Raw genomic sequence first — 23,223 nt, 5'->3', positions numbered from 1 at the left:
CTAGTTATAGGACACACAACAGCCTTGAGTAGAGACTTGGCACACGCACGGCGCGCTGAATGCCCCACACACGTTATTTCTGGCTCCCGGCAGACCAGCCCCGCTTCGTTTACAGGCAAGGAGGCATTCTTAGTGCAGCGAGGCGCCGAACAACAGAGGCTCTGTGCTCCAGGAAGTTTGCTTGCGAGACCAGAGTCTTCATTCACAGCCAGTTCTTCTGTTTCATCCCGAAGCTTTGCGCAGATGGAGTTGGAAATAATAAAAGAATTCTGGAATGCTTTGAACGAAAGGCCTTTTAATCTGAGACTAAACCTGCTGTTTTGCTGGACTCGAGCTAATGTATGTGTGTGTTAACTATAAAATATGGAGCTTCGATAAACTCCACAGCCCCGAAGCGCCCCGCAGTTAGACGGACTGTAGGTTGGGCAGATATTGGGGTGGTAGACGGTTCGACTGTAGACGCGGGCGAATGCAGACGGCGTGGGAGGACCTGCTGTTCCTCTGTTTGTCTGAATCACAGAGGACCCAACCAGGTTCCAACCACGCTTGGCTCTGCGTGTCATGGAACCAGGGTGCAGGTGTGTCTCCAGCTCCAGTTATATAACGTTACATAATGAAACGTTTGGTGACAGCTGTCAAATTCCTGAAAAGTACACTTCAGAATGCCAACGACAAAAACAATGCTTTATTTCAGTTAGTCACTGAACTGTACTTTCGTGATTTCAAACACACCTTTACGGAGCAATCAGTCTGGTATTGGGGGTGTGAAGCAAACCTAAAGGGCATACGATAAAGATGACAATCAAAGTAAAGTACCAATTAACTCCTCAGTGTAATTTTGGCAAACAAACCCTCTCTGACTCTGATATAACAGGGAGCGCCATCAATAATGGATAAATAAATCCATACCGTCGCTGCCCACCCCCCCCCTCAGCCGCCATATTCTATTTTTAGCATTCCTCCTTCTGTCTCTTTATGATGTTTGAGTTCTCACGCTGCAGTTCTCCCTTTCACTGCCGCGTTCCGAGCCTTTTACTGCAGCCATGACCTGAATTCTGACACAGATCGATAACCCTGCACCCAATCTTATCTCGGGACTGTACCTGCTAATGGCCCCTGCGCGTTGCCGTCAGAGCCCAGCAGCAGCGCTGGGCAATAAAGAGAGGACGTCGCCACTGACTGCTGCCTCTGCTGAACCTGCAGCTGTTAATCGTCTCACACAGTCCAGAGATGTGTGACAACAGTTCAGCAGACGCTCCTTCGCTAATTGAAAGCTCCTCAAATCATTTCCGGCTTCGTCTGAGGTGTCAGCGTGTCTCTAGGCACAAACTGAGCCCCGTGCGTCCCCCCCGGAGCCAGCGTGTCCCGAATTTAAAGTGCAGATCGATAGAGGAGCTGCTACAGAGATTAAAGCTCCACTCGTGCTGCCACAGTAACGTCTGATTTCCTTTTCACACTGACTCAAGCGCCACAGCTTCAGGTCATTTATCAGATTCCCCAGAGTTCCCTCTGCCGCCACGAGGACGTGCCGTCACAGAGCAGCTCCATTTCACGGAGGGTTACTGTATTTCACTCTGCATGTTTCACACGCTCATTAACGCTTGAGTCTGACGCGAGGTCGGAGGTCGCACGGACCCGTGAACTGCGTGACCCGCAGAGTCAGGTCTGCAGAGGTGAGAGCTGGAATCCCATTAAACCTGACTGCAGCACCTGTGTTTGCAGCGAGGCCTGGGATTAATGCGGCTGAGTGCTATATTCAGATAATGAGATCTACGCGCTAAGGTTCTTAGGACTGACCTTGACACACAATGGAGAGGGAGATCGGCTCAGCGAGCTTTCCACAATGCTTGTTATTGTTTAATAAAGAAGCGAAGGAGCTGAGTTTCCTGGATCGCGTTACTGCAATGGACGTCGCCACAGGTGAGAACCATTATGGAACGATCACAATAAACCAGACTGAGCCACCGATAAACGCTGACCTTTGTTAATTGATAATCTGCTGTGGTTTGGGCACAAAGGAGATGGATGCTGTAACTCCTGTTAACCTGAAAACACTGCTGTTGTGACCCAAAACATGAAGCAAGCACTGATCTTGTTGGGCATCAACAGTGGGTGTAGCTACTGTACATATGCTGTACATTGGTCCAGAAGCCAGACGCTGGTTATTGTGGCGTGGGGCCGCATTCACACACATTCCAGGCTGCAGGTGCATGAAGACACACAGCGGGTTGCGTTGTTGTGTATGTGTGTGTGTGTGTGTGTGGTGCAACAGTGAAATATGAGCCAGGAAGTCCTACTTTTCCAAGGATTGGTTGTGTGTTTACCCTGCGATGGATGCCAGAGACACAGCTGAGACGCAGGAAGCGCTCACGCTGGACACTTTCAAGGAAACGGCAGCGGTGCGGGTTTTGCCCAACGGACCGACCCGTCAGGAATGCCGCCTTGCTCGTACGCGACCGGCCGACGCAGCCTCGTCACCGTCGCCGCCGCTGCGTAAACACTTCTTCATTCCAACAAAGTAATGGATCACTGGCGTGTGTTTACTTTACCGCGACCGAAACTGAGCCTGCCTTCAGTCTGGGGAGGCCTGACGACAGCTCCCTGCGGAGGAAGTGCGATGCCCATCAGGCTGATTTTACTGTGTGTTTGCTTTGCCAACACTGTGTCGTGGTCCGTTTTGGCTTTTCAAGCAGGGCAGATAAGGCGGCTTCATGCAAAATGGACCTGCTCGGCCCAAGTGGACCTCAGATGCTGAACTTGTAACAACCAGGCTCCATATTTTAGTGCACATATGGGCCTTTGTTGCTAATGAGATCCCTCAACACCCGTGTGTTTGTGGCTCAAAACCCAGAAAAATGAGCTTTCACACTCTTTCAGTCTGAAGAATAATAATAATAATACGAATCAACACGCAGCCGTCCTGAGCTTTGTGTTACCTCTGGGTATTCACACGATAATTAACTGCAATCATCATTATCTACAAATAGATGAACGAGCCATCGAAGCAGCAGAGAGAAAGGCAGCTTTCTTCTTTGGCATCATTTGGGATGATCTCGTTTTCTAGCATCGCTTTGTGCCCAAATGAGTTTTTCATGGCACATAAGCAGATTAGTAACCTGCAGTCTGGCTCAGGGAGATCATCAAATATTCAAGCTTTACGATTACTACCTTTCGTGTTAGTGTTTTGCATTTGCCCAAATCTGCTTCACGGCTGCTCCTCGTCCCCACCCGCCTCCTCCTGTCTTACGCTGCATCGTCAGAACGCTGTGAGAGCCCGGAAAAGCAACTCCCCAGCCCGACGGGACACGCGACAGCCTTCCCGCCGAGTCGGAGCCGACGCTGGCGCTCCCTCGTGTCGCACGGTTTGTCAGAACGGCGACGGCGCCGTCGTTCCGCGTCGTCGAGGCTGCAGGCGCTGCGGCGTGCACTCCAGTCTGACCTCGTATCGCAGGTCAAAGGAAAAGTCAAATCGAACCATAGACGTTCAGTAGAGCTGTGATTTATTTGAGGACGAGTAGTAGCATGTAACACATTTTAATCAGATCACGTTTTCAGGAACTAATCGTTCGCAAACAGAAAGCGACAGACCACATCTCACCCCAACTTCTCTTTCCTTCAGCGTCGATGGTCTGTCTCTCACCAATAACCTCTCGTTGACACACAGCTGATTTACACCCGACTGTCACATATCGAAACGGTAAAGTTTCCCAGGACCCAGCAGACGCTGGATGTGAGGCTGTCCGGGCGCCACCGGCCCCTAATCACCTGATGCTCAGCGTGGGAGGACTTGCACAACCTGCTGTCTCTCTGTTGGTACCTCTGCTGCGTTGTGTTTGCTCCTCACACTCAGGTTCCCAGGTTCCACCCAAGCGCGCTTCACTCTGGGTTTCGTGGAACCGCCGTACGAGGAACCGCTGCAGGTGTGTCTCCAGCTTGAGTCATGCAGCGAGAGCTTTGATGACAGCTGTCAAACTCCTGAATGCACGGTTCAGTCACGCAACAGTAGCTCCGTGAACCCAAACACACCTTCACAGAATGACTTTACTTTGGTGCTGATGTTTGTCCTGTCTGTCTGTCTCCTATAACCTTGTGTTGCCTCAGTTGAATTAATTAAATTTGTATTTCTGGGGTCTAGTCAGTGTTTTGTGTTCAGCACAGAAGCTTCATGAGAAAAAAATTCCCAACTTCCTCAGAGCTTTGACGTTGACTCGATGAGCCAGAGTTTGAGTGACAGCTCTTGATGTGTGATGCAGCAGATAAACTGGTATTGGCAGATGGTAAACGTGGCACCATCCATTGTCATGCAGTACCTGCTTGTTTCTCTGAAGCAGCCGTTCGCTCAGGGCATGTGTGGTTTAGTCTAGAGGATTCAAAGCATGTGGGCAGGGACAGGGTTAGAACAACAAAACAGGAATAAAGGATTCTGCCACCAGAGCCACACGTTTTCCCTAAACCAGGTGTTTTGTTAACCACCACCACCACCACCACCTCCCTGGAGGAGATGAGGAGGGATGAACGCCGCACCGGTGAGCGGGCGGCGGCATTCACACGAAACCGCCGCCGGTGCCAGACACAACGAAGATAAGAGTCTGACTCAAACAAAAGCAGCCTGAAACCCGTTGGATCAGGTGAGAGGTGACTCCACTTCCTTCATGTGGCACCAGATCCCAACAGCATCTCAAACGACTTTCCAACGCCGGGTTCGAAGGCAACAACACTCATGATATGATCAGACTCTGTGATTTGTAATCTGACAACTTTTTAACATGGAGGCCTGATTAGATCTTTAATATATAACCCAAAACAAACACATACACGCCTTTAACTACTGATGGAGTCATAGTCTGACCTGTTATTAAAATAATACTTGGACATATTAAAAATATTAAAAAAGATTAGTTTTTATGAGGCTAAAATGTGTCGCTGCCTTTCTCTGCCTCCAAAGCAGCAGCGAACAGGTGGTAACGCGAGAGACGCGAAACCCAACTCCCACGGGTAACGCTAGCCATCATACCACGGGGGAGCGCAGGGGACCGTGGACAGGACGGGGTGGCAACACAGAGGCGCATTGAGACGGAGGAGAGGGTTCGCTCCTCAGTCAAGTCGAGCGGCCGGGAGACGAGGAAGAAGTGACTGTTGTCGTCCACTCAGACAAAACTGGAGACAGGTGTCCTCCTGCGTGAGCCCGGGGTCATGGCCTTGTATAGACACCGACTGACTCAAGATGTGACCCAGTATGTGAGAGCTAGTGTCGCCTCCTGCTCTCTGCATGGAATGCAGGACCAAAGCAGTTCTGGACTTTAAATACAGCAGTAGTGGCTCAGACCCACAGCGTGAAGAACTACTGTGGCGTACAGTACGAACTGGACTTGGAGGTTTGGAGTGAAAGGCATAAATGAAAGGAAGCTATTAGTGTTTAGATGCTTTAAAGGGCTAGCGGGCATTTCTGAGGCAAAACGGCACGGACAAGTGGAGCCTGGAGCGACTGGGCTACAGTCAGACCACAAAACGCAGTGAAATGAATCCCCATCAGAACAAATGAGCATCTCATCATACAGCAGCTTCATCCTAAAACAGTAAAACAGCCGTCCCATCGTTACAAATGAGTAATTAATAAAATGGAAACAGATGCAGAGAAAAGTCTGTGGACGCTCCAGATGCCACTGTCTAGATCAGCAGTAGCTCCACCGTGGCCTTAAGAGAGATAATCCCATGATCTCGTTAAAGTTGGAGTCACACTAAGTGGACTTGTTGGACATTTAGATGCAGTCCCACTGATGTAGGTCAGCGTGTACGTGTGTAACGCATCCTTCCCTGGACCGAACTGGCATCAAGAGTTGGGAGGAAATCGGGGCCGCGGTGATAAATGATTAAATTCATTGCTAAAACTGGATCCGAGTCTGTAGACTAGAATAAATATTATTTAATTTGTGGAAACTAAATAAATGGGCTCACTGTTTGTTTTGACTTGAGTTGAGTTTTCTGGCCCCAGAATCATCCCTGAGGATTTCCATGTCAAATCACTGTGGGTGATGCTTGACAGGCGTTTGCTGTTTATATTCTGAACACGGTGGTAAATGTTCATACTTGAGGTTAAAACGTGAGAGACGTGAGCTTTGCTGTAACAATGCATTCCATATTTCCAGGTTAAGGTGGCGCTCGGCGCGTCTGATCCTTAGATATGTCAGAAACAGAGACGTGGATGTTTAGAAGAGCTGCTATAAAACTGAAGGCAGGAAATTTGCCATTCAAATGTTTAGATAAAGCGCGAAGTGGGCGTTTCCTGGCTCCTTATCTTAACCGATGGCTCCAAGATTCTGCTGTTTTTAGCTTCAGAGCAGATATGAAATGCATTCATTCAGCGTTTCTACTGTATCAGTGAAAACTTGGAACACCAGGCGAAAGCAAAACCAGATAAAGTGAAGTCAAACGGGTTTCATTTCAGGAGGCTCCTGCTGTTTTCGGCCTCTGCACTAACTCAACCTGGAGCCGCCGGCCTTCGACTTTTCACCATCGGACGCTCTCACCCAGGAAACCGAGGCTGGATTGTTCAGGCTCCAGCTGGTGTCCAGGCAGCAAGTGTTTACCATAGATGATAGGAGTGAAGATGCTTTGACTCAGAGGAAGCATCTTTGGCGTGAACCTTGTGTAAGAAGATCTACAGTCAAGATGTGCTGCAAAGGGCAGAGGTGCAATCTAAAAGTTGACAGTTATCAAACTATCAGCAAGCGCAGATGGTTCAGTGCAATAAGAAGCATCAAACTGTTTATTACTGTGCTGTGTGTGAACTGCTGCCTACGTGTCAGACCTCAGATTGGCCTTTCAGATTCTTTTCTTGCTTTAAACGTTCCCACATACCCACATATTTACTGCCAGGCTCTCATAGATCTGATGATAAGCTCCTCTGGCCATAAATCACCCTCAGCGTTCACGTTTCCGCCGCTTTATAAAACGTTAAGTTTCTTCCTCATTGTTCCGCCCTATTAGTTCATTCCTAATTAATTGACTAATCCGTCAGTCAGGAATGAGTGTGTTAAACTGTGTGGGATCGCTGCTCTTAAAGCAGGTTCGACCAGTTATGATAAAGGTTCACTTACATTTTCCACACCATGGGTGTGTGAACCTGCAGTGTGGCCCGTTTCAAGGAGATGATCCATACATTGCATTGAGGCTGCGTGACGCGTCTGCCTGGGCTCATTTCCAAAGACTAATGTCTCCGCTTCGTCTCTAATCTCACCCTCACACCCTCACAAACCTCAATCAATAACGTTTCACCCTGGAAAGACCCAGCGATGTCCGTCTCTGCCCTTGATGAGGGGTCAGCATCCACTTTGTGCAGCGTCAGGCGTATCGACCGCACACTGCAGCGCTGCCTCGGACTCCCATCCTTTATATATGTCACTCTCCCGTCACGCTTGATTATGCGTTAAGCTGCACCACTGGACAGAAGCCTGCGGGAAAAATGCGCGACGCGCCGACTGTACTGAGACAAATCCCTGATACGCGCTGACCATAAAGCTCCAGCCCGGATTTTATGTGCACTCGCCTGTGTTCAATAAAACCCATTTTAAAACGTGGCCTGTGTTACAGGAACGCGTGACGACACTGAAGCGCGCGACCTTGGCGTCGCTGCGCGCCGGTCCGGTCCGAGGGGACGGAGCGCGTGCGTGAGCGTGGCCACATGTGTGTTACATGACGGCACCCAGCGGGCGCTTGCCTTCAACACACAGCTGTCACAACACAGGCGGGATGAGAGGACGCACACAAAGGCAGCACGGGTCACACAGGAAGGGGCGAAGGCAGGTGCTGCCTTCAATGACGCTTTACTTCTCAGTAATAATTCAACCTCAGCTCAGCGACCTCAGCCGGACGCGTCGGTCGTAGCTGCTCCACACACGGTCCCGTATTTATTACGGGCCGTAGACGAGGTGTAGATCTAGTTAGCGTCTGCTCATAAAATCTGCCGGCTCCAGTTGCCAAATTGACGGTTGCACTGCCGACACGAAACGCCCACTGCTCAGCTGACGCACACAGGCCGACGGCAGCTCCGCAGCCTCCAGGTGCGGCCCGGTCCGTTTTGACATTTAACTCCCGTCAGCACAACCATGGGCCATGTTTGGTTTTGTAACCGGTTTCACTCCGGTCGTGTTATAGAACACGACCCGGTCTCCTTCATTCTCACTCGTGTCCTGCAGCTCGGTGGAACGCTGGTGTGAGGACGGATCCAGCTCCACGCGGAGCTTCGCGTACATACACTAATACACATACACTGCTCACCTGGCGCTCGGGAGCAAATGGAGCGGCCGATGCACCTGCGTGATCATCATTCATCACCTCCCACCTGACTCAGGTCTGACCTGCTGAATTATAACTCTAAACCCAATGCAAATGCTACATACAGTCGACCCTTGAAGGATTTTCCTATTTAACCCGGACTGAAGTCAAAAGATTAGTGATTAGTTTAAAAAGCTTAATTATATCTATAGGATTATGGAGCAGCTGTGCTCCAGTGCAGAAAACGACACAGCCCCCACGGCTGTGTGCGTTGAATAGCAAACACTTCCAAACCCCAACAACTTCAGCCACATGTTGTCTTGCAGACTGCTGTGTGAGGTGTTGGTGCTGGACCAGAGTTCTGCATGTACGGTCCAGAACCCCTCAGTGAGTCTGACTGATGACTCTGAGGGGAGCGTGTACAGATCCGTGTCTCGGGCCCAGGGACCCGTCCGTCCGGGTTGGACCCCGCTCCCATTGGACACCGCCGTGAGCCTCATAAGGAAAAGCGGACCGGATAATGGACGGATTAGCGGCTGAGCCACATTTCATGATGATTGTGCGCGGCTAATCCCGCTCCCATTTCAGGTGTTGACAGTCGACTGCTCGCACGCCACAAACACACAGACTTTTATTCTCAGGAAAAGAAAACAACACATAGAATCCAGAACGTAACGAAACACAGGGAACAAAAGTCATTAGTCATAAAATATCTTTATTTAGAATTAAAACATATATATTTAGAAATAGAACAGTAAAATATAGGCCCTCAGAGTTACTGTACTGGCGTAAGGCTTATTTCATGTTTATGCTAATTACAGTCACTTGTGTCTGTCATGGTACATAACAACTTACAAAACCTGAGGTCCCAAAGCTGAAGAGAAGCTCGCATGGCTTTTTGTTAATTAGTTTGCTCCACTCCGCCCGACACTGGCCTGACACCATAATCTTATCTGTTGGCAGGTTCCTATTCTTCCTTGGCTTTGTGCATTAGTCACTATGGCATCGCCCACGTGGCGACTGTGCGTATTGAGCGTTAGCACTTGCAAGACATTAAGGGATCCTCTCGCTCAGCGCGTCTCACTTTGACAAGGAGGGGTTTCCCCTCTGTATTGCTGCGTTATCATGAGAATTGCGAAGAGCTTTTGGTTACAAAACATATTCAGGAATTACTTACTGTAAGACTCATTTTGCATAAGCTGTCAGCGTCAAAACAAATACAAATAATAACAGCGCGAGGCAGGATGACAAACACATGGAAGATTTGGACATAAGCTGTAATAACTGATAATCTCTCGTCCCGATGCGCGGTTGCGGCAGCAGTTTGTCCCGATGCTCCGTCGCTGTTGAGTTGAAGCCTATAAGCAGGTCAGCGCCTATAGGCAGCGCGTCTGCGCGCGTCTGCGCACGCGAGCTCGCAGGAGCGCGAGCGCGCTCGCCGGAGGGGGATTTTCTGACTCGATTGCTTGTGACGGAGGCGGCTGGAGCGTTTCATTAAGCCGCCGCGCTGCCGAGGCCGTCCGTCGGTCAGAGATTACAGAGACACTAACAGTGGGGAGTGAACGTGTCCTGTGTGCGTGTGTGTGTGTGCGTGTGTGTGTGTGTGTGTTGGTCTGCACCTCCCTCTCCTCACAGATGGCGATGCAGCTTCATCCTCCCCCTGCCTGCTGCAGCTCGCGTGCGCTCGCTGTTTCCGGTGCAGTGAAGGCACCGTTTGGGCTCTAACTCATCCTCATCTTTCATCCCCGCCGCGCACGTGGGCCGAAGACAGAACACCTCACCGAGTATAGCACCACACCGAAATATGCTGCTGCCAGCGCTAAACGTTCGTCCTATGACACAAACCATGGCGGAGAGTCGCCACTGGACTATTACACACAGAGAAACAGAGATGCACAGGCTAATAAGGTCAGAGAGAAGGATATGCACGCTTTGGGGGGGGGGGGGGGGGGGGGGGGGGGGGGGGGGTCACTGCAAGAAAGGGGCGGCCTGACTAAAGGGCTGGGGGCAACAGGACACATGGAGGACGGGGCATCACTTGAAGGAGGCACGGACCACGCGGCCCTTGAGCGGCTGCGGAGGGCGGTAGTTGTTCTCCATGCAGCACGGAGCTTCACCATTGGAGGAGAAGAGCAGCGTGCGGAACTTGGCCATCTGTGAAGAGGGAGAAGGCAGCGCTGGGGTTAGTCACTGCCGCTCGCACCACCCATGACTCACCCACACGGGTCCACAGGCCCGGACGGCGGAACGAGGCTAAGGAGCTGCCTCGTCGGCGTGAAGGGAGGTTTTTTTTTTTTTTTTTTTTTACAGTACGAGTCGGTGCACTGAGCAAACGCTGGGCTTTTAGCGGTTTTAGCTCTGGGTGTGGGATTAAGTCCTGCCTGGGTGTTGCCCGCGCTGTGTGCAATCAGGCAAACACGATGTAAGCGAGCGGCTGCGGGGCGGCGTCAGGCGATGAAGTCCGGCTAATGAATTAGCCGATGTCATCCCACCGCTGCAGCCGCGCGCTGCACGTGGTGAGTAATTATTCACCACTGGCTGCTGTGCGTTGATTAGACAACAACCAGTGCCTGACAGATCACTTGTATCAGCGTGGAATGAATAACTTATCTGCCGCTCTCGCCGTTAATGAGTCTAAAAGTCACACGTCCCACTCGTTCACACTGCAGACACTGTTTTTTTTTCTTTTCAACTCAGTGAAATCTCAAGGACAAACCCAGTTGGAGAGGAATCTATGTCAGCGTCACTTTAGCGTGTGTGCTATATTTAATATCACACCTACATGAGCGGTTCCTGTCACCCGCAGGTTTCCTGTGCTCATGTGTTTGATATCTGACACGAACACAGGCTCGGCCTACAGGATGAGCGGTTCCTGTCGCCTCCAGGTTTCCTGAACGTCTCCTGACCGAGCGCGTGTGTGCTGCCGCGGCGTCGGGTCGTACCTGCGCAGAGCTGACGGTGATCTGATGTTTGAGGACGATCCAGGTGACGCTCTCGTACAGGGGGGGCGTGGTCAGAGACCCGAGGTATGTCCAGTAGTCCAGGCAGCCGGGGAGCAGCGTGGCAGGGTTGAAGTCGACGAAGGTCGTCTGCGTTTTCTGGAGGCGTTACACAGAGAGACAGGGAGCTCAGTCGGGGGTCTCATATGAGAAATGCATAAAGATATGATCTGACTTACAGCATTGGTGATGACGGAGAATTTATCAATGAGCTTCTGGAGATGGGCGTTTTCATTGCCGATCTGAACGGTTAATAATGTGATCATCAGCAAACAGTCCCCGTCATGTGACGACTGTGAAACCCAATGATAGAGTGGAATCGGCGCGTCTGACCTTCAGGAAGACTCCAACGACAGCGAGTCCGTCGGGTTTGTTGACAGCTTCACCGAAGCTTGCATATTTAGTGTTCCAGTGCACCAGGTGGAGCTGGAGGATGAATAGACAACAAGACGCTCAGTACAATGGAAGTGATGTAGATGTACTTACTGTCGGCTGATCCTCACCTCAGCGGGGAACTTGGCCCCTTGCACCGTGTGCTCCGAGCCTCTGTCGTCAGTCGCTCCCCAGTGGAAGTGAAACTGCTTGAGCCTGTAGGTCCCTGAGATCGGTCCGTCCGTCAGAGCTGCGGAACAAACACACAAGACAAATCCCTCATCAGCGCAGCCCACACTGAACGTGGGAAGTACCGCAGTCGGCCACAGCCGGGCTTTGATTATTGCCTTGGCTGCAGCTCTGCTATAAAACGATGGCTCAGACGCGGTGCAGGGGAAAAGATCTATGAGCAGCGTTTCAGCATGAACACACACACACACACACACACACACACACACACACACACACACACACACACACACTTCTGTCACCTCACTTCCTGTTGTCGGGAACTGGTCAAACTTCAGGATGACTGAAGTGACATTCAGGCTTTGCCAACGTCACAGCTACAGTGTATTTACTGTATCCATAGCAGGTGACACAGGAGCAGTGATCCTCTATTGTTCTGGTGCGACGCTACTAAATGCTGAGACGTACGCGCCGACGCAACGCCCAGTTCAAACAGGATATTTGTTTCTCAGTAGGCGGCCTGGGCTGATAAGTGCAGGAACAAAAAAAGTAGGAAGGGTAACATTCATCATCACCACAGTGATCGCATGACGGATGACAGTGACACACAGACCTTAATTAGAAATGCAGAATAAAAAAGAGCAAAGGAAGCAAAATTAGACCTGCTGAGACTGAGTCATATCATAACTTAAAAATCCCCTATAATCTAAAAGGACTTCAGCTGATGGCTAGAAACACTGTTGTGTTAAAAAAAACTCCTAAATTGATGATTGATATTTAACTGTGACTGGGTTATATTTGCACAGCAACCTTTCATTTTTTGACCTTTGACCGTGGGAAAACTTCACCAGGGGCTCAAGCCTAGTCAGACGCAACCGCGCTGCCAATTCATTAAACTCCCCTTTAAACTAATTGTTCTTATTAAATAGCCAGTTCCAGCGGTAATGCCCAAGTCCAGGCGTGAAGGGAATGACTCATGCGTCTTCATATTAGTATATTATTTATTAACCTGCTCCGTGCGAGACCGAGACAGTGTGAGCTACAGTTAACGCACAGCAGCCAGGCATTGAAGCATTTAAGGCGTTATGTAAGTCCGTAATGAGCCCATTTGCGTTACTGCGCTTTCGTTGTATCTGCAAATACTGCGGGAATTTCAAGGGTGATGCAACATATTCAAACGTCAAGACATAAATTAGAGCGTGCACCGCTGACCTTAGGTATTTGTTGCGCCTTTAATACTCACTGGAGCTGTCGGTGTCATCGGCGAAGGTCACTTGGAAGGAATGTCCGTTGTTGAGAATTTCGAGGCAGGTGGATGGGTCGTACTTCAGTTTGAGCGGCTTCAGTCCCGGGTCGTGTGATGCGTTACCTGGCACGATGTCAATGGGAGACTGACGGTCTCCGTTGGCAATGGGGAAGGAAGCACCCCATTTGCTGGGTCCTAGAATTAAATCAGAACAGTGGTATTAGCGGAGTGTTGGTGTAGACGTGCGGGCGTCATGCGTGGGATGGAGCGGGACGTGCGAGGACGGCGACGTGCTTTGACGCTCGTGGAAAAAAAAAACCCTCACGTGCGCTGGATTAAAAATCTCGGCACCGTCCTTCGTTCATTGAGCGCACCGCCCGCTGATTCGGTGTCAGTAATGTCACCCCTACGCCGTAGCGCGTCCGCGGCAGCGCGCCTTACCGTTGGTCGCCTCGTATCCCCAGGAGTGAGACATCGTTACGGTTCGGCTCTATGGGTATTTAGAGCAGCAATCTCCCAAAACGACCTGCTCCCCAGCCAAGCAGCCAGTGGACTCCACCTGGCAGCTGTGGACTTTATATAGGGTCCCCAGCGTGCGGTGGATCTGTCAGGCTGGTGTTGGCCACATGATGTCCGCGCAGTGACCGGGAGGAGTTTAGATGCGCCGCAGTACAGTAACACGATGGATCAATGACTCTCTCTCTCTCTCTCTCTCTCTCTCTCTCTCTCTCTCTCGCTCTCTCTCTCGCTCTCTCTCTCTGCGTTGGCACGGGATGAGCTGCGCGGTTCTCGACGGCAACGCGCTGCGCGCATCTTCATTCTTCCACTGACAGGTTCAGTAGTAATTCCATCAAGCCTGTAGTCGGACTGAGCGTGCGCTGCAGCTGTGACACTGTTGCAGCGTTATCGCACCTGCTGAGCGGTGCCAAGCACAGAAACAGCAAAATGCGAGGCAGACATAGAACAATGAGAAGGACTCTGCCGTTATTACACTGATTTATCGCAACGTTTATTTGTTCATGTTGCATGAAAAATGCAGCACTGTCTCAAACGCCCGTTTGGCTTCAGTGCTACACAAGAAGACACAGAAAGATAAAAAGCTGCTTAATAGGCTGTGTACATGTTCCTCCAATGTGTTTGCTGGATCCAAGGGGCAGTACAGGAGTCAGAGAGACTATAGTAGAACTATAAATGAGTGTCATTTAGTCTAGTTTAGTCTAGAAGGAACGGAAGCCTTGTGTTTGGCTTGTGCATAGCTCAGCAACGCGGATGACACAAAGCTAATGCCTACTTTGTGCATGATTTTCATATCAGTGACTGCAGGTGGTAAAAAATTAGGCCTGCATGGAGTGACAAGTCAATGTTCGTGACAAGGGGACCAAAGGACGCCGTTGTGCATCAGAGTCATACTCATACATTTGCATGAGGTCAAACCTGAATGTGAGAAGATAATGTCAATGACACGAACACGGCGCAGAATACATTACTGTTCAAAGGGCTGTGATGAATAGGTACGATGATACCACAGCGCCATCTGCTGTTGGTCAGTAAGACTACAACACAATTCCCCGGGTCTTAGAAATTAATAAGTAGAATTTTATTTCATATAAATTGATCATTAGTGTTTTTATTTATTTTTAATATTATTAAAAAAAACTGAAACCGACATATCCACATATAGTAAGCAAGACTCTACTATGGTAAGTAGAGTCTTTTTCTTCCGCGACCTCTTTCAAAATAATAGCCCTTAGCCTCCACATGTCTGACGTCAACCGTCGCACAAAAGTGACGTAGACGCCAACGCGGTCGCAGCACATGAGGACAACAACACCAACATCTTCTATTACAAGGTATGTCTACGTTCTTTAACCGCTGACGCCGTCAACGCGGAACAACCCACTTTAATCACGCTTTATACAACTGATATCACCGACAAGATGTTAAAAAAGGGGGAAACATCTGATAGGGAGGAACAAACGGGAACGGAGGTTCATGTAGAACTATGGCCACTAATTACCTTCACTGTCGATTCAGTTGTTGACTGCTTTTCACAGTGTTTGATTAAATTCAGGGCTGCTTGTTTTACAATCAAAGGGTAATTACCCTAGTTAAGCGTGTCCAGTCAGTCGATACCCATCACGTTTGGTATGGTGTGGGTTAATCAGCGGTGATGAGGCGACCCTCTAGGATCAGTTAATCAGCTGAAAGCATCACGTCATGGGCTCGGGGCTGCTTCCAAACCACTGTATGAAGCTTGTCTTTGTGCTTTTAGACGTCTTCTCTGGGAATTATTTAAATGGTCTGTGGCAAAGCGAGAAGCTGATTAGGAAACCAGGAGTGTTACGTCATCTGGACTAAGGAGGTGCGACACCGTCCGGCTCGGCACCAGCCTGCACATACACATCCAGGGGGCACTCTCTAGTGTAAAACCACCATTCCCTTACAGCAGAGCTCCTCCTATGGTAGGATGAGCAGAAAAGCGTGACCATTACACAAGCTGGCAGCCTGACCCACTAGAGTGTGTGGTTCATATACAACGCAGCCTTTATGTTTGGTTTGCTGTCTGTGCTCAGGACGTTTCCACTCCTGCTTTGGGCCTCGTGCCTCTTCCTACAGGCTTGTTTTTTTTTATACCTGTCAACCCTGTTTTCACACTCACAGGGTTTGTTTCTGTTTGCAGTCGGCTGCAAAGCTGTAAGATTTGACCTCAAATATTTTCACATGAAACTTCTTTTCCAGCGGAAGAGTTATGACTATGCCGCTAGCATGAACACAGATGTTGGAATTTAAAAGTCTGCTTCTCTTCGTCCTCTTTCTTCAGGTAACATGGCAAAGAACAAGCAAAAGGGGAAAAAGCAGAAGAGCGTCTTCCAAGTGGCAAACAAGCATCTGAAGCTCAAGCACAAAGCGAAGCCCGTCACGACTACACTCAAACACGTAATGGCCTCCACGCTTTGAGTCCTCGCTCCCATGTGGCGTTCGTTGCACCCGCTCAAGCGCTGTTTGTCTTCACAGCTCAACGCCGTGAAAAACGAGAAGGTGGAGAATCTCAACCAGATCTTCACAGAAGTCCAGAAGGACATGAGGAGCGCTTCCAAATCTGTTGCTGCCGAGCCCAAGAAACAAACACAGGTGAAGGTGCGTTGAAACATTTTATTATTATAAAAAAATATTAAGCATTTTCATCCTCCCAGTTATTAATCATTCATTTGGTTGTTTAGGCTGCCAGAGAGCCACCGAAGGAGTCTGTGAACGTGGACAGCGCTGCTCAGCTCTTCTCTCAATTATAGGCCAAGAAGCAAGCAATGTCACGAGCGCAGGTGACAGACGAGCGAGCTGCTCCTCGGGTCACGCTGGATGATGTTGGACGGACGGAGCCGCTGTCAGTGTGTTTCCAATACGCTCTGACATCTCATGCCAGGACTGAAGGCTGCCGACCGGAGGAGGCTGCAGACAGATCGCTGTGTGATTAAAGGACATTGATTTCCGACCGGCGTCATCGGGTCAGAGACTTGTGATGTTCAGTCTCGGAGTATGTTTTTATCTTAATTCTCCAGCTACGACTGCTGAAATGTTGATGTGCTAATTATTGTTCGCATTTTGCTAGTTGCGGAATAAAATAAATAAAAATATAAAATCATATAATTAAGAGAGACCTGGTGGTGCTTAGCATTCAGCAATTACCTTCCTGTTGATTGACAGTTGAATAATTGAATGATTGTTTAACACAGCTTTCTTTATTAAACAGAAAAAATGCTGGTGATTTTTCATCATTCTGAGTCAATATTAGATTGAAGACAACCTAGAAATAAATATTTTATCAAACAGAACATATTTAGATGAATTAAACAACCGTGCGTGAGCTTGATCACACGTCGTTCGAGATCCGTGCAGGTTTTCACACCAGCAGAGATAATTTTAACTTCTGAGTTTAATGAGGAGTTTTGTTACCAATTAAAAATCCACAACGAAACGAACGCTCCCAGAATATAATGAGAATTTCACACAGTGCTTCAGCTGCTGCTGTCGGCCGTGTCCCATAATAATGCAGCAGCCTCAGTGTTTGAGGCATTTACTTGCTGCTGTGTTCATCATATTTTCATTGTCCTGTCCTTTACGTAGACGTATAGATTTTCGGCTCCACCTGTGAAGCGCTGCGTTTTCATTACGCTGCTGCTGTAGAGACCTGACGCTGGATGTGACGGCTGCATCGTTTTCTGGCTCGTCTCCGTCGTGACCTCTGCACGGGGCGGACGCTCGATAAATCTGAGGCTGGTAAACAAGCGCCTGCTCCACCGTGTTGACACGGAGGAGAAAAGAATGAGCTTCAAGGTGAAGATGGTTATCGTGAGAGGGGGGGGGGCTTTAATTTGGAAAAGCTTAAACCTGCACCAGCTGATTATTTGGCCACGTGGGGGACGCAGGAACAACACAACACGCACACAGTCACACAAGTGGTCGACAACCTGCTCTTACTCAGTCCACAGCTGGAGCAACGTTCTTAGAGTGTGCAGATGCTGAAGGACTGAGAATGTATCACATGCATGTATGTTTTTGTAGGCTCATCACTATGAGCTGTGTTTTCCACCCAGTATTGCTGATTTAAAGGGATTACTGTTTTGACAGCTTGTTGAAATCCCAGCAAACCCTTTCTCCGTGGGGTGGGAGCATTCATGGAAACGACTGGATGGGGAGCGGGAGCGGCAGACGCGGCGTTGAGGCGTCAGCCCGAGAGCACGCGCTCCCCCGCTGCGATCCAGGCGGCAGCGGGGCAGTGTCGCCGCGCGCCCCCGCGAGGCGGATGTCACGCCGGCGCGCGCCGAACGCTCGGTGCGATGCGCGCGAGCCGGCGGGGGGTCGCTGGAGCCCGGGTGTGCGTTTGTCACGCCGGAGTGGTGTTAGTCATGCACGAAAATCACTACCCAAGTTCTGCGTGTAGCTTTAAAACTTGAGCCTTTGATCCGACTTCAAATTAAAAAAAAAAAATAAATCATACATTTGTAGGAGAAGCGTTCTTTCCCCCAAGACACGCGCTGATTTGGTTTTCATACGTTAAACTCTTTAATGGCCTTAATTGAATGTGATCAAAATGGACGTTTTAGCCTAACGACGGAGTCGGAAGCGGCCACAAGGTGGCGCTCTGGAGGGCTATCAATATGCACGATGACAAGCGGGGATGTGCGTGTTTGTGTGCGAGGGAGAGTTGGGGACACAGGCAGAGGGAGAGAAAGGCGGGGATGTTCGCTGAATGCCAATAAGGAGCTCAAGGACTATTTGCAGCGTGTCATTCCCGCAGCACAGCTGGCTTTTTCGCTCCAGCTAAAGGTTACAGCACCTGCACTTCTCCGTGTGACAGCAATGAGAACGGCTGTGTTTGTCTGAGCCCGAGGAGCCCGGCCTGTTTGCTGTCTGCGCGTTTGCCTACGCAGATCTGCTTTTCACAGCCGTTTCAGATCCCAGCAGTTGTCACAGCGCAGACGCTCGTGTTTGTTTTTAATGGCGACGGGTTCTTCGCTTCACTTCTTCCCGTTGCCTTTACGTGAAGTAAACACCAATGCATGGAGGGAAATCTCAAGGAGACCGTCCAGGTGAAACGCGCTCCTTAAACGACACATTGCTCCGACAGCCCGGTCTCGTTTGCGTCTTTTTTTAAGGAGACTCGGCTCTCTTGACTTTGGAAGATGCAGGTTCATTTAAAAGCCATTTGAATTTCAAAGTCAGAGATGCCATTGACGTCAAATGATTATCATAAGAAAAGAGTCAGCCTTCATAAACACCCGCTCACCGAAGCACGCGCCGGAGCCCTTCACTCATTCCAACTCTGACCAAAGTTGAGCCGAGCAGCGTCTTCACACGGGCCCAGGCATTCTGCTCACGCTCTCTCGCCTGCAGACTTATCTCCTGTGAATCTGTATATTTTGCCCGAGTCTCGGCGTTGGAGCGGGGGAGCTTGGGCTGCTGCTGTGCCCTCGGTGTGATTTGCCGTTTGATCGAGCGTCTGTCCCTCCAAAAGTAAGATTAAACCCGAGCCTTTGGTGCTCCCTCGCTGCAGCTCCAATACCCTCACTGGCAGGCGTGATACGGCCGGTGTGCAGCGACGGGGGCATTGTAATTTTATTCATGTTGAATGTGAAATATCTGAGCAGCACAGATGACAGGAACAGATATCCTGAGATGAAGGACTTATGGGGTTGGATAGCGATTTCATCCCAGTGCTGCTCCACACCACTGGGCTTCAGCCTTTGAGAGACGTGAAAATGATGCTGAGGTCCTGATTAACAGTGATCCTCCTCAGTAGCATGTGTTTTCTCTAATAATCACAAACTATACTGTGACTGGTGGCAGATATTTGATCCTGGATTCTGGTTGCAGTCTAAGTGTCTGACCTGTTATGACCCCTTTGCAGAGCATTGCAGGTGGACGGGGTCGTTAGGTTCATTACACGGCACCTGTGCAGGCCTCAAGAAGTTCTCTGAGTCGGCTCCGCTCATCAGGAACCACGCGGCCTGGTTTGGTCGGTCTTCTGTCTGTTTTCATTCTGCATCGGACGACATGCACACGCTGGATTTTCACTCGCCCGTGCACTGCTCACGTTACTGAGACTCCCATGTTACACACTCCATGCACATATTTATTCAGAGTCCAGTTTGGTACCTTCTAATACCAACTCTGTTGCATGACTAAATGTATTTAGTCTCAGGCAGGTGGAAAACATTTGTCTAAAGTTGGATTTGAAGCAGAAAGCAGCAACATTGAGCACACAACCATGTGGTCTGTTGTTCAGATGGGAGTGAAAAAGGTGTGTGTGTGTGTGTGTGTGTGTGTACAGTCTATATAGCAGCAGTAGTAGTATTAATAAAAAAAAGTGTCCTACCATAGTATGTGGTGAACACCCTTGTATAATACTGTATTTCAAGAAAAATGTCATAAAAAATTCAAAATATGAATTAGGTTTATAGCAGATTTCAGGGGACATAACATTTAAAGCTGAAAGTTAAAAAGATGCAAATGTCTAACGTGAAGAACAATGTCTTCACAACGTCTCTGATTCATCAAGACTGAATTTAATTTAAAGACACTAAATGCAAGGAATAAATTCAAGGAACCCAATTTTAAAATCATGTTTTTATTTGGTTCTAAAAGACAAATAGAATGAATGATGATTTCTTTGTGCCCTGGTGGTTCAGGACCTGGTGCATCGGCCTGAGATGCACAGCGTCTGCGAGCAGGTGTCGCCACGAAAGTCTAGTTTGCATTTAAATGGTTTTACACTGAGTCTGTTTGTAACTGTGCAAAAGTCAGATTGTATCGTCCACGAGGTGTCATAAAATAATAAAAGTACAGTCCTTATACAACAATCAGCCCCGTACTGCTGGTAACAAACCTCTCACGCTCCACACTGTATCTGGATCAGAACCAAATGGCAAAACAAACAAGCCCGGGTCTCTGCAGCTCCATTTTCCATCTGCAACAACCCACCAGAGCGACAAGCGACTGCAAGCTGTTCGGCTCGTGGGGAACGAAATAGGCTTTCCACTCCAGAGAGCACGGCGGAGGCAGAGCTGCCTCCTTAATAGGATGCCGGGCACGTCGCCCGAGTGGCCGGCGAGGTCCCACCTGCGGCGCCTGTGGGCCGGCGTGCGCCGGGAGGGAGCGCGGCTCGCAGCACTTCTGGAGAGGAGCGCGTGCTCACGTGTCGGCGGAGTGGAGAACGCCTCCTGCTGCACCTGTCAGGTGCGTGAGCAGAGAACATCTGTTCCCCCCCGCGTCACACGTCACCGTCTGGAAACAGGCAGGCCTCCTAAAACACAGCACTTTGCTGCCGCCTGCTGCGTCTGCCTTTGTTTTCAGCCGCCTTGGACGTGGACGTCCGTCCGCTCACTGGCCACGACATCCACCTTCACAAATATGCAGAAGGCAAAGTGCTTTTATTTTTACGGTGCTGTGCGACTCAGGAACAAGATGGGGTTTAACGTTTTATTTCCATGAGTGACCTTGAAAGCACGTTTCAACAGCTGCTTCTTTGCGATTGTCTCCTTATTCCCCTTGTCCAGGTGAGGCAGACGCTGACTTTTATTATTAACAATAATCGGATGGGATATGACTTTATTAATCCCACAATGGGGAAGTTTCAATTTTTTCAGCAGCAATTTGAGAGGAAAAAAAAAAGGTAAACAACAACAAATAGCAATTGTGCCGGCATCCTATTGAGGGTGTTTTAATGGGAACTGTGTCCTTTTTAGTATTTTTAACACTTGGGATGTAAAATCAAGTTCTTAGCGGCTTTGGATGAATCTATCCAAATATTTATGAAGATGCTGACACTTGAAATTGTAAACATGAAAATATTTTGCCCATCGCTGGAAGGTTGTTTATTTGCATTATTTGCTTTCTCACACTTTGTTTATGTTATTAAAATTCAGAGTTTGTCTCTAGCGTTGTCGAGAATTCAGTTGCATATCAAGTATTTATCATCTTTAGGAGCATTTCGTCTGCATTTTTGACTGTTTTTCCATTTTTCAGTCTGAGTAAAACTGTTTCTGCTATTTTTTTTTTTGTTTATGTGCTGGATTCATGTCTGATCTTCAATAAAGCTGCAGAAACAGAACTCAACCCCTGATGCTGCTTTTCCTACAAGCAGATGAAAGAATCTGACCAAAGACTGGACTGCAGCAGTTGCTGGTTTCTCTGTAAATATGGAAGGATGCCGGTCAAGTCTAAGCAATCTCAGTGAGGCTAATAACTATTTGTTACACCAATAGACAAACCATGACTCTGTTCCAGGTCTGCAATTTGTGCTGTGCACAGCCGTGAAGATTTGCCATCCCAGACCATTTCAAACAGATTAACTGTGACTTGAAACGTGCACGAAGGGAAAACGCCAGTCTTTACATTTGCATGTTAAGTCGCAGTCATTGCCAAAAATTACAAGCAACCGGTAGTTAAATGAATGAGATAGAAGCCGCAGGACAAGGACAAGCGCAAATGTTAGTCATTCATTTTGGTAAGAGGCAGGAACATTTTCAGTGTTGGCAGTGGAGGGCAATGGGGGAGCGAGGTCTGTGATTCAGCGGAGTAAACGGAGAACGTGGACGGCTTCCAGATGAGGAGAAGCCGCCGAGATAAAAGACAAAAAGACCTGGGACGAGCCTCGGTCCATCTGGGACGCAGCGTCTCCTCAACTTGGTATTTTTGCTACACTGTCGGTGCAAATTAGCCGTTTTTTATCTACTCATCATCTGCTTTTTTGCAATTAATAAAAACCTGGCTCGTGTCTGCGCTGGTTCAGAGGCGGCAAGTGAAGCTCTTATCGGCCCCGTTGCATAGAAACGGAGCTGTTAGAGCCACACGCGAAGCTCAGGCACAGAAAACACACAAAAAGTAAGTGATGATTGCACAATATTGCAGACTGCATTTGACTGACAGGCAATACCTGAAAAAGGATTGCTGGGCTGCTACGCAACCATGTCACCGGAGTAAAATCGCCTCTTAGAAGATCCGAGGCTCATTGCATTCATAAACGCATCGCATGTGTAAAACGGACAAATCTGTGGATGACGTTTGCCTTGATGAGCCTTTGTGCCTAGTGTGAAGGCCTCACAGAGAAGATGACGACAGCAGGGCTCACCTCACGCCAGGGGGCCGTTAGGAGAGACGGATGGAGTGAGAAGACGTAAACGGAGTAAAGTGAAGGTGCACAAAGAGGAAGTTTCATCACCGGATCAATGAAAGAGAAGACGGAACATTTAGTGAGTGCAACAACAGTCACGAAAAGGGAAAGAGAGGTTTCTGAGGAGAGGTCTAATTAGCCACACGCCTGATGGAAAATAGCTGAAGTCATCCAACATCATGTTATATAAGGCATAGGAGGGTTTAAATGTTTAATTGAAAAAAACTTTTTGCCTAATTAATGCTCCAAAGGTGGAACATTTATGATGTCAAATGTTTGAAGAGCAAAATGTTTTTCGCTCTGGACCCTAAAGTAAAAAGAAAAGAAATGTAGATGAACAAAGTGAAAACAAACAGTCCGAGCAGAAACGAACACATCTGAGGCAAAAACAAGACTTAAAAGGCTAAAGCAACAGAACAGAAGCACAAAAATACAATAAATCAAACACAATCAAGATTTGTGTTGAGGAATTT

At 48.9% G+C, this 23,223-nt stretch overlaps 2 protein-coding genes across 5 annotated transcripts; one reads left to right on the top strand and one right to left on the bottom strand.

Moving 5' to 3' along the window:
- Positions 1–10,227: 10,227 nt before the first annotated feature.
- LOC114854100 (carbonic anhydrase 1-like) lies at positions 10,228–13,770 on the bottom strand. Its single transcript, XM_029148193.3, has 7 exons — positions 13,522–13,770; positions 13,078–13,275; positions 11,777–11,895; positions 11,607–11,699; positions 11,453–11,515; positions 11,217–11,372; positions 10,228–10,428 (listed from the first exon to the last, which is right to left on the bottom strand). The coding sequence occupies exons 1-7, from the start codon at positions 13,553–13,555 to the stop codon at positions 10,309–10,311; spliced, it is 783 nt and encodes a 260-aa protein (XP_029004026.1). The 5' UTR covers positions 13,556–13,770; the 3' UTR covers positions 10,228–10,308.
- A 1,008-nt stretch (positions 13,771–14,778) lies between these two features.
- On the top strand, positions 14,779–16,838 carry rbis (ribosomal biogenesis factor). Of its 4 annotated transcripts, none has more exons than XM_041070468.2 (5): positions 14,816–14,930; positions 15,353–15,442; positions 15,902–16,017; positions 16,096–16,218; positions 16,302–16,838. In XM_041070468.2, the coding sequence occupies exons 3-5, from the start codon at positions 15,907–15,909 to the stop codon at positions 16,368–16,370; spliced, it is 303 nt and encodes a 100-aa protein (XP_040926402.1). In that variant the 5' UTR covers positions 14,816–14,930; positions 15,353–15,442; positions 15,902–15,906; the 3' UTR covers positions 16,371–16,838. The 4 variants fall into 4 exon arrangements, with proteins under 4 accessions (XP_040926404.1, XP_040926401.1, XP_040926402.1 ...); XM_041070469.2 differs by having other exon boundaries at positions 15,353–15,542; XM_041070470.2 differs by lacking the exon at positions 15,353–15,442 and having other exon boundaries at positions 14,779–14,930; positions 16,096–16,212.
- The last annotated feature ends 6,385 nt before the right edge of the window (positions 16,839–23,223 follow it).

Source organism: Betta splendens, chromosome 4, assembly GCF_900634795.4.
Source record: "Betta splendens chromosome 4, fBetSpl5.4, whole genome shotgun sequence".
Lineage (NCBI taxonomy): Eukaryota > Metazoa > Chordata > Actinopteri > Anabantiformes > Osphronemidae > Betta > Betta splendens.
The sequence above is the reverse complement of the archived record's forward strand: the minus strand, read 5'-3'. Positions and strand labels throughout refer to the sequence as shown.

What these genes read in the sequence shown, in the direction of transcription:
- rbis (XM_041070467.2), top strand. Translation starts at nt 15,907, where the DNA reads ATGGCAAAGAACAAGCAAAAGGGGAAAAAGCAGAAGAGCGTCTTCCAA. An exon ending in TCACGACTACACTCAAACAC is followed by an intron (nt 16,018 to 16,095) that starts GTAATGGCCTCC and finishes TTGTCTTCACAG; the next exon opens with CTCAACGCCGTGAAAAACGA. An exon ending in AGAAACAAACACAGGTGAAG is followed by an intron (nt 16,219 to 16,301) that starts GTGCGTTGAAAC and finishes TTGGTTGTTTAG; the next exon opens with GCTGCCAGAGAGCCACCGAA.
- LOC114854100 (XM_029148193.3), bottom strand. Translation starts at nt 13,555, where the DNA reads ATGTCTCACTCCTGGGGATACGAGGCGACCAACG. An exon ending in CGATGACACCGACAGCTCCA is followed by an intron (nt 11,896 to 13,077) that starts GTGAGTATTAAA and finishes TTTGTTCCGCAG; the next exon opens with CTCTGACGGACGGACCGATC. An exon ending in TCTCCGTCATCACCAATGCT is followed by an intron (nt 11,373 to 11,452) that starts GTAAGTCAGATC and finishes TAACGCCTCCAG; the next exon opens with AAAACGCAGACGACCTTCGT.